At 33.1% G+C, this 11,413-nt stretch overlaps 1 protein-coding gene across 1 annotated transcript; it reads left to right on the plus strand.

Moving 5' to 3' along the window:
- Positions 1-1,185: 1,185 nt before the first annotated feature.
- Positions 1,186-7,314, plus strand: LOC130054192 (MOB kinase activator 1B-like). Its single transcript, XM_056162834.1, has 3 exons — positions 1,186-2,003; positions 2,842-3,069; positions 3,338-7,314. Exons 1-3 carry the CDS (start codon positions 1,907-1,909, stop codon positions 3,577-3,579), a joined length of 567 nt encoding a protein of 188 aa, XP_056018809.1. The 5' UTR covers positions 1,186-1,906; the 3' UTR covers positions 3,580-7,314.
- Positions 7,315-11,413: the final 4,099 nt, after the last annotated feature.

An 11,413-nucleotide genomic window follows, 5' to 3' on the forward strand; every position in this document is an offset into this window, starting at 1 on the left:
AAGATGGCCTACTTCATGCATACTTCGGGCGTCTCAGAGACGTCTGATTTAAATAGCAAGCATGTTGATCTCGTCCGTGTTTACATGAAACAACACATGAAAGTGTTAGTGTCACCGCTTCACGCGTTGTCCTTCTGTAGTCTATAGTCAAACACTTAAGAGTTCGTGGGGTTTATTTTTCAACTAGAATTTTTTAGATGAAATTTCCAAAAGATTTGAACATATAGTTTGAATTGGCGCAAACAGTCAAGTTCAAGATTTCAAACCACATGATGTTGTAAATAGGTGGTAGATCTATGGACAGCGAGTTCGCCGCACAAGTGTACCCTATGACCCTCACCATGCACCAATGATACTTGTATGTTGTCTGATAATTCATTAAATTTTAAATGAAAGAATTCTCAATATTATTTTTATTATTGCACTTTACAGAAGATTTTAAAAGATTTTCCCTATATTTTGATATAGATACATGCTTGTTTTCTTAAATTCCTGTAAAACAGCAATCGATTGAAAAATGCTAGTAAAAGCTCAATTTTGCTAGTTGGAAAATAATCACTAGCTAAAATTTGCTAGTAGTGAAGAAAGTTAATTTCGATCCCTGATTCATGACCTCTTTATGACCTTGACCTTTGATCTCAAGGTCAAAATTATAGGTTTATGCCATGGATTTCTGTTCGGACTATATCTTCCATTTTCTTCTACAAAGGCATACCATATTTTTACACTCAGGAAAGAGGTAATTTATACCTATTAACAACACCCTTTGGGAGATTGGGGTAAGCGGGGGATATTCTTAGGGAGTATTGCTCACAGTACCTCTTGTTTTTATTTTTTTTTTTTTTTTTTTTTTTATATTGCAAACACATTTAAATATTTTCTGTTCATTATCTTTACAAGTACAGTATTTACCATGAAGAAAATTTCCTCTTCACAATTAAAGGGACTGGTTCACGATTTTTGATTAAAATATTTTTAATTTTTGATGGTAAACATTAAAAATATAACTCATTTGATATTGACAGCCAAAATTTTGACCTTCTGAATGCAAGAATAAAAGCAATATTTTAGCCTAAAATCTGTGTTATGTAAACAAAGACTCGAGTCTTTTTATGTATACAAACAAACAAACAAACAAAATGAAATGTTGATTTGGTAATATAAAGCATCTTAATTTTGCATAGTCACAAATTTTGACTTTTAGATTACACATTTACCTCAAAAATGCTTGAAATGTGAAAGATATAATAAACTTAGATTGATATCCATTTCTTTTGAAATTTCATAAACAATAACATACCGCAATCTTTGTTTACAGAACAAATAATAAACTCTCTAAATTGAGCTTCTGTGATAATGTATAACCTTAATTTTTATGTGAACTCTTTTAAAACCATTAGACAGTAGATATTGATGATTAAAAGTGAAAAAGAAAATTTTGGGGAAAATTGTGAAGATATCATCCTTTCAAGCAATTAGTCAGTTGAATCTGCAGCATTTACCAATGGAAATCATTAGATGCCAGTGGTAACAATATTATAGTAAAATTAGACCCATATGAAATTTGTGATTTGACAGTACTTGGTAAACATCTTTTTTGGATACCCATGTTAGCTGGTTGTGTTTAGAAAGACCAAATCAATCTTGGGTATTCCATCATAGGTAAACATTAATACATGTGAGAAAGTGAGGTTGGAATTTATTAGTGGCAGATTTGTTTATGGACCCTGTATCATGAAAAATTGTATGAAATAGTTCATGGGAGTCTCTCTTTTATTCCAAATTAATACAAATACCTTAATATATTTCCTTAAGTTATTATATTTGTATTGATAGTGGAGGCCGGAGTAACAAGACCTTCAAGCCTAAGAAGAACATTCCTGAAGGCACACACCAGTATGACTTGATGAAGCATGCTGCTGTCACGCTTGGCAGTGGAAATCTGCGGCAGGCTGTCATGTTACCTGAGGGAGAGGATCTCAATGAATGGGTGGCAGTGAATAGTAAGTTAATTAAAGTGAATTAAACAGAGGAAGACTCTTTGAATTTTCAGATTTATTACAGGGCCCTTTCTGACTTTTCAGTTTTCTAGTTGAACTTATATTAGTGAATATTGGTGTAGATGAGTGTGAAAATTTACAAAATTGTGAGCAAATTTTTACACCCAACAAGTGCCAATATTCACCTATTGATGTAAACTCAATAATTCCTTTATTATGTAGGTAAACTACATTTCAGTTGTTTTATCTGGATAATTGATTCATTTTTTTGTCAAGTCTAGAAACTGAAACATTACTGGCTTTGATGTGAATTTGAACAAATTATCAGTTGTGCACATTTTCATAGTTCATCCAATTGCATCGATCAGTGCTAGTGAAATGTAATGATAACTGTAAATCAGTCAAAATATTGCAACTGTCAAAGATAGCTGCTCCGTCGTCTCTGTTTACAGCTAGACTGCAATAATGTTAATGTGTACCCGTAACATCACTTTGCGATCCTATTATTTCATGAAAAGTTTGTACTCAATAATGGTCCAGGCATTGCACATCAAAATTCTTTAGAAATTAGACACTTTTTATTGCTAAACATAATTAGCTATATATTAAACTGTGTTATAGGGATTGTGTTTAAAAATAAGTTCTAAGTAAATAAAGTGTATCTTATTAGTAGTACTTTATGAAAAATAATTGAAGTAATCAATTACATGTCTGCGAAAACTTATGACCTTGAAATTAATTGTAGGAATTGGCTTGTAATTGAAAGGTTTAATTTATAAAGTGATTGAACCCATCCCTGTTTCATTAACATTTCTGTGAATCTTATCTATTTCTTTTTCAGCTGTAGATTTTTTCAATCAAATTAACATGTTGTATGGAACCATCACTGAGTTCTGTATAGAGGATACCTGTCCAGTAATGTCAGCGGGACCAAAGTATGAATATCACTGGGCAGATGGACAGACAGTAAAGAAACCCATTAAATGCTCCGCACCCAAGTATATTGATTATCTCATGTCATGGGTCCAAGACCAGCTAGATGATGAAAATCTGTTCCCCTCAAAGATTGGTAAGTGTCATAAATGGTCTATTGATCTGCAGATTATAATAAATGTCACTATGACTTTGGGGGTAAAAAAAAAATAACAACCTGTACATTTTGTGGTTGCCAAACAAGTATGTCACTTCATTAATGTTGATCTAGAGTTTTAATTGTTGTAAAACATGTAGTACATGACAATCCAAAGAAAGTGCACAGAAAAAGTGTAATATTGGTCATACATACATTGTTTGATCTTCGGTTGGTGTTTTGTACAATGTATTTGGTTTGTTTTTAGGAGTGCCATTTCCCAAAAATTTTCTGTCAATAGCCAAAACCATTCTAAAAAGACTGTTTCGTGTTTATGCCCACATCTACCACCAGCACTTTAAAGAGGTGGTACAGCTGAGTGAGGAGGCCCATCTCAACACCTCCTTCAAGCACTTCATCTACTTTGTCCAGGAGTTCAACCTCATTGAGCGCAGAGAGCTGGCTCCTCTCCAGGAACTCATCGATAAGCTGACCAGCAAGGATCGCTAGGGTTTTCTAACCTTGCTCTTCCAAAATGTGTGACAGGACTAGTCGATTATGAACATACAACTTATATCTCGCTGTGAGGACATCTGGGATCTGGACATTTCCTGCAGGGATATATTATTTTATTGCTAATTTTATCCATTCTCTTTTATTATAATGACCACTTTCTTTTGTGCAGTTTCTATTTTTGTCAGTTGATGACAGTATCATTTCAGGCTTACAGATGTTAGAAAATTTATGTATTATTTTTTATACTGTATACTTAGACAATTTTGCCCCAGTTTTATTTTGGCACATTTCGTCTTTATCGTAAAAGGCCCATTGTAAAACTGAGTGAATATGAATTCATTCATTACTTTTTTTTTACAATTTTTTTTTAATATAATACAGTCGTTTTTGTCAAGTCCTTATAAAAAAAAACCTTCAACTTTTGATATGAATTTAAAATTTTCAGTGAGAGTTTTCTTCATCTTTGTGACCAGGCATTTCCATTGGTACCACATTTTATGACCATGAGACATTTATTCACTTATTGGAAAGCCTTCCCTTTAATCTGAGCTATGAGAGGGCTTTGGTATTCAGTAGGTGTAACCCTTGTGACAAAGCATGTCTACTAGAACATGCATGAAGAATTTGCTTCTATAGGCTGTGTTATCAATAGAGACATTCATGTTTTACAAACACATCTTTCTTTTCATTGAGTTTACCCCTGCCCCCAATGTATAAGGTTTTCTTTTGGATGTTGAAATGTACAATTTTTGTAAATATGCCTCACAGTCAATATCATTTGTTCATTTACTTTTCATATTATGTCAGAAGCTGTGCATGTAAAATGAGAAATATGGTCTATTTGATTATAGGTCTACTGCATTACTTCTTTTTGAAAGTTGATTTTTTTTAAAAATGCGTTTATTTTAGTTCTCCTTTCAGGAACTTGGCAAATTAAAGCATCTCTCTCTTTTCTTTTTTTAAAGTTTTATTCAAAGCCATTCAAATTTTCTTACTTTCTTATGTTTTTTCTGATTTCAGCAAAAGAAATGAGCTGTGGAACTTTTTGATGTGGTATTCTTTCATTTAAAATGGAATGTCATAAGAATGTAGTGGTACATTTGCACAACACAGATACTTATTTTAAAATTCTCATTTTTATTGGTACTATTTTTTTTCTTTTCTTTTTTGAGTGCAAGGATAACTGTGATAAACATAATGTTATTTAGCCTTGTTTTTGTATTTATTTCTTGGAACTCGTACTTTGGGTCACAAATAGTTGATTTTTTGTCAAGGCTTTTTACGGTGCTGGAAATAAGAGACCACAGTCTTCTAGTCTCTCGGTATAATATTCACCTGAACATGTACACACTATCCCCAATTTGATGTTATTGAATATTATGCTTGTTTAAGATATGCATGTATTTTTTTTAATTACCATATTTTCAGCCCATTCTGATTGGTCAAGTCAGAAGAAAAGGTACATACTCATATTTTATTTGCCCATGTATGCTACACAATGTTCTTTGTTAACTGGTTCAAGTGCTAGAGGTCTGAGAGCTTCTTGTGTGTAGCTAACAAAATTATGTGATTGAAATGCAGATTTTGTGGCCTTCAAAATCGAATTGCTAAGTAGTGCAATAGATAAGGTGTATGATTGAAAAGCTTTTAGATACACTTTTATTGTCATGATTGTAGCTTGCTTGTTACAGAGCACCATAATGTAATGCGTAATAACTGAGAAATCCTTCATTTATGTCATGCCTTTGTGTACATACATGTCTCTCAGAGATCAAAATATAATATTTTAGGTTTGTGACTTTTTAAAAAATAGAATGTTATACTTTGTAAGAAAATATGGAAACTGAGAGTCTACAGTCAGATAGGTGATGCATGTACTTACCCTTCCCATGTGCATTTTAATGAACCATTAGGTACCGCAAATAAGGGTGATTTTTCATTAAAAGCTAATCAAGAGTATTCGTGCTTTTAAGATTTACTAAATTAAAAAGGGACATTTTTTCTTGTCAAATAAAAAAAAGATGACACTTTTTAATAAGACTAAAATTATTCTGGAAAATGGAATATATTTCTTTTATGCCTTCTTAAGATGGGACGTATTGGTATAGTGATGTGTGTACATCTGTCTGTCTGTTCTGAGTTTATATTTTCATTTTTCTGTTGCATATTAAGCCGAAACTTGCTGTTTAGCCTCTGTGGGTCACTCTAGATGATGTTGCTATTTTGACCTTTATAAGAGTTTAGCCGCTTTATTTTAAATAATTATTCAATGTTATATGGAGGGTACCTGTTTTGTCCATCTAACTCCTACCACAGTTTTCAGTTAGGACCTTATTTTACAAATATTGAATATGTGCATATCGTAAGGATTTTGATTTTCTTGAAATTTTAAAGAAAACTACAGGTTGTTTGCCTTGGTCTGTTTTGAGAAAATATTAAAGAGTGTATCACAGCTTAATGATGCTACCTTACATGTGTAAAATTGTAAAACTCAATGCATTTTTTGCCATGTTTGCTAATCAGTGTGATAGAAAAAAAAAACCTTAAGAAAACAACCTACATGAGCTTGTGATGAGCATATTATGTACCGTTTCCAGTGCTCTTGTTTATGTTTGGTGTGATATGCCCTCAGGTATTACCAAAGAAAATGAAAGTCTAAATTGCTATTTTGAAATGATTTCTTTTAATATAGTGCAGCATTTCTTATTTCGTCATTCAATTGTCTGTTTTCTAAACTCATGTGCCACATATATACAGACTGAATAATAGGATATTCTTGGAATTTTATATTGGCAAAAGAATGCTGGTATTCTAGGATGAAAATACTTCTTTATCCATAATTTTAAATGTTTTGTTACGGTGATCTGAAAAGTATTTCAGATTTAATTGTAGAGGGTCCTTAAGGATGGATTCTTATCATCGTTTAGACAAATTAGATGGTGTGTACCATTTGTGCTTGTATTTTCATCAATTATAAACCATGTGGGTCATGCTGCCACATTTATAATTCTTTCTTACTTGCAGTTGTAACTTTAAATGCTAAATTGAGGTCAAAGGAATTTGAATTCTAGGGAACTATCCCAGTATATTTTTAATGAATTAATGGCATAGTAAAATAGCATCCGCTTATTTTAAAAAAAATTTAAAGTACTGACGTTTTTATCCAATAAAACATAATCAGAGCGGGAAAATATGTTCAGAACTATGGGAATAAGTCGTAACTGACTTATGATGATCAATATGTAAACTTCTAAAATTATCAGAGGAATTTTATCTTCTATATACATGTAGTTGAGTTTACCAGTGTTGAATAATTATGCTATGCAAACAGACATAAATGATCATAGATATTAGTGATTATGCTTATTTATATAATGAATCAAAGGTATGTACAATTTACACTGCCATAATGGAATTTTTAGGTTCTTTGCTTTAGAAAGAGAGTGACCTTGAAATCACTGAGACATAAGAACAATAACCTTGATGCCACTTTCTGTATATCAAAAGAGTGTATACATTTAAGATATTACATTTTAATCCATCTGATGAATATGAGAAGAATCCATCCTTATGTTTGCAAGTTCCAGAAAGGAAAAATTATGTGCGATTTTGACAGAGATGAGTTTTATGCCAAAATTTGATTGGTGTCACTGCACATATTTATATCATTGTTATTAATGTTGATACATGTAAAGAACATGATCCCACATTAAATCATACAAGATTTAATATTTCTTCTTTTTTTTTTTTTCTTTTTTTTTTCAGCTCGACTGAGCTATCGACTCTTGTCTGGCATCCATATATAAGACATTTTTTACTTCTCCAGAACCAGAGCCAGTTTCAACTAATAAACCAACCTTGGGTAAATGGAATATAAAATTGTTCAAGTGCAGGATCACACACTTTGTAATGGGGAGATATATAAGAAATTATGAAAATATGATGGCATATTAAAAATATTCTCAAGAACGACGACCAGAAAAGACAAAACTGTTTTCAAAGCTTTGTTAGTGGAGATTCAAATCAAGCCCCAGGGGTAGATTGGGGCTACAATTAAAGATCAAAAGTTTACATTGGGATATTTAGGACATATTTTATAAAAATCTTTTCAAGAATATACAAGCATCCTTAGGTAGTATAGATTCATGTTTGGGTGATGGGGCAGAATCAAAATAGGGGATCAGATTTTACATGGCAAAAAATTAGGAAATTTTCAAGTTCAAATCATGACTGGGGATGGGCCTCAATAGGGGATCTGAAAAATTTTGTGTGAAGAACCACTGGTCGCGATTGATATGCAAGCATTCCAATGTATTGCAGATTCACATTTGGCTAGATTTGGGCTAAATAGCTATGGATTCAAAGTTTTAACTTAAAAATATATAGGAAATCAAAACAAGAGGCCCAAGGGCCACATCGCTCACCTGAGTTACCTTGGCCCATATCTGAAGACTCCATATATATTTGCATGTAAAACCTTAGTCTGTATTGTGGTCAAACCTAACCCTGGAGGCCATGATTTTTACAAACTTGAATCAACACTAAGTCAGGAAGCTTTCATGTAAATCTCAGCTCCTCTGGCCCATTGGTTTTTGAGAGGATGATTTTTACAGATTTTTTCTATTTATTCCCAATTTCCCATGTAAAACTTTGATCCCCTATTGTGGCCCCAACCTACCCCCGGGGGCCATGATTTGAAGAAACTTGAATCTGCATTATGTCAGGAAAATTTCATGTAAATATCAGCTTTTCTGGCTCAGTGGTTCTTGAGAAAAAGATTTTTAAATGACCCCACCTTATTTTTGTGATTATCTCCCCTTTAAAGGGGGCATGGCCCTTCATTTGAACAAATTTGAAAGCCCTTTACCCAAGGATGCTTTTGGCCAAGTTTGTTGTAATTGGCCCACTGGTTCTTGAAAAGAAGATGAAAATGTTAAAAGTTTACGCCGACGATGACAACAAGACAACAGACAAATTTTGATCAGAAAAGCTAACTTCAGCCTTCGGCTCAGGTGAGCTAAAAAACTTTGAGAAACAGGGCCACATTAAATCTTATAAATTTTACAAATGTGACATCAAAAGTCGGGGCATAGGATCATATTTAGAAGAGAATTACTTTCTCAATTTTTGTGTATAATATGAAAATCAATTATGGAAAACATTCAAAAGTACAGATTATTTCTCTGTAATGTAAAAATCTTTACATATGAAAGGTGAAGATAACGAACAATAATCAATCTTGTAACTCCTATAGCAACACAAAATAATAATAGAGAGTTGGGCAAACACGGACCCCTGGGCACACGAAAGGTGGGATCAGGTGCTTAGGACGAGTAAGCATTCCCTGTTGACCGGTCACATCCGCCATGAGCACTATATCTTGATCATGTAAACGGATTCATCCGTAGTCAAAATCAGTGTGCCAAGAATGGTCTAACAATCGGTATGAAACACGTCGGACAGCATTTTGACCCAATGAAAGGTGGTATTGGCAAACTAGATCATTATAACGACCATAACATTTGTGAAATGCTGACTTTAAAGGAGACTGTTGAAACCCCTGCACCATCAACTTGTTTGTCAGTAGCCTGCCTAGATTTAATCAAAGTACTGAAAGACGTTATGACCAATGTTAATCTTTTTAAAAGTAGGTCAAATGTCAAGATCAAAAGGTTTAGTACAAACGGAAAGGTCTTGTCACAAGGAATACTCATGTGAAATACCAAAGCTCTATCACTTACTATTCCAAGTTATTAGCAAGGTTAAAATTTTCAAAAAGTAGGTCAAACTCCATGGTCAAGGTCACTGGGTTAAAAATGTTGGTACCCACAAAAATGCCTTGTCACAAGAAATGCCCGTATAAAATATCAAAGCTCTAGCTCTTGCTGTTCAAAAGTTATTGGCAAGGTTAAAGTTTTTAAAAAGTAGGCCAACTCCAAGATCGAGGTCACAGGGTAAAAAATGTTGATACCCACGGAAAGGTCTTGTCACAAGGAATACTCATGTGAAATATCAAAGCTCTATCACTTCATGTTCCAAAGTTATTAGCAAGGTTAATTTTTTAAAAAGTAGGTCAAACTCCAAGGTCACATGGTAAAAAATGTGGGTACCCACAAAAAGGTCTTGTCACAAGAAATACTCAAATGAAATACCAAAGCTCTAGCTCTTACTGTTCAAAAGTTATTGGCAAGGTTAAAGTTTTTAAAAAGTAGGTCAAACTCCAAGGTGGAGATCACAAGGTAAAAAATGTTGATACCCATGGAAAGGTCTTGTCATAAGGAATACTCGTGTAAAATATCAAAGCTCTACTACTTACTGTTTAAAAGTTATTAGCAAAGTTAAAGTTTCAGACAGAATGACAGACAGGACAATTTTTTGACACACATTAGGAGTAGAAGTTTCCTATGCAATGAAAGATATATACATGTGATAGTCAATCATAAATACAAGTCCACAAGCCAGACATCTTTTTTTAAATAATATAATATAAAGAGCTGTAAATTATATAATTTCAAAATATTATGCATCAAAGATGTGTATGGCCAAGTTGCAGTTTGGAAAATTATGCATGCTTGCATTCACGAAGTAAAAACATGCACATATTTTATATAGTTTATAAGTATGAAGCTTTGAATGGCCGCAAAAGGTATTTAGTGTGATAATGACCTTGACCTTTGGATTTCAAAAGCAACATGAATCTTGAATGTCATCTGGATTTGAAGTCTGATAAACATGCACCAGCAAATACATGTATAAAAGAGGCAAGCTAGCTCAAATCTACAGTATAGACTTTGACCTCAAAATAAATAAAAAAAAAAACATCCAAAAGAACTCACCTTTACAGTTGTCGGGGGGGGGGGGGGGGGGGGTGTAATATTGTTGGCTTGCATTAAAACTATTTTTTTGCGTGCATAGAATAAATAACACGACAAACTCTGGATACATTCGCATATTCTCGGTTTCTTCAATCAGTTGAGAGATATAAACACCATATGCAGGTGATAATGGAATATTGCCACATAAATTTGAGAAGTTGACGATGGAGAAGCTGAAATCACCCCTTTCAATCATAAAGTTGAGTTGTTATAGTTTGACGTTAATATCTACTTTCAATAAAATATCTAAGTATGAAGCAGAAGTGCATGACTCTGGTGTCTTTTATTTAGAGTTCACAGGGATATATCGAATTGACATGTGAATGAAAATTATTATTGTTAATAGATAAAACGTCGTTGATATATCTAAATGTCGAATTGAAGGCCACAGGAAGAGATTTTTTCATCTCGTGTAGAAGTTTTGAATAATTCTGCTTCATAGGAATATAAAAACAGGTCAGCTAACAAAGGAGCACAATTCTTGCCCATGGGAATTTCAACAGACTGTTGGAAAACCTGATCACCAAAGACCACGGAGATATTGTCAATGAGGAACTCTAGCATATTTTTTTATTTCAACTTCAGAGTACTTGTGCGTGGAATCAGAGTGGTGTTTAACAAAGTAATTTATTTGGATGACTGTTCACTAGATATGAATATTTTCGATTTCCATTTTTGTTGAAGTAACTGTCTATGATGTCAAAAAGTCTAGTTTTTAATTTATCGTGAGGAATGGTTGTGTAAAGTGTTGAAAGTCATACATATTGATGTTGTTCATTTGAGAAAAATTTTGCGATTTCAAATTTAATGCAACCTCTCCTTTGTATTCTACATGTACGTCATTTAGTTTTTAGTTGTATTCTAATTCACGATCCTGTATACTAATTAATGTTCTTTTTTCTGAGATAGAGTATTGATCAACCTCATGTAATCATAGTCTCTAAGCAAATATT

Source organism: Ostrea edulis, chromosome 4, assembly GCF_947568905.1.
Source record: "Ostrea edulis chromosome 4, xbOstEdul1.1, whole genome shotgun sequence".
NCBI lineage: Eukaryota > Metazoa > Mollusca > Bivalvia > Ostreida > Ostreidae > Ostrea > Ostrea edulis.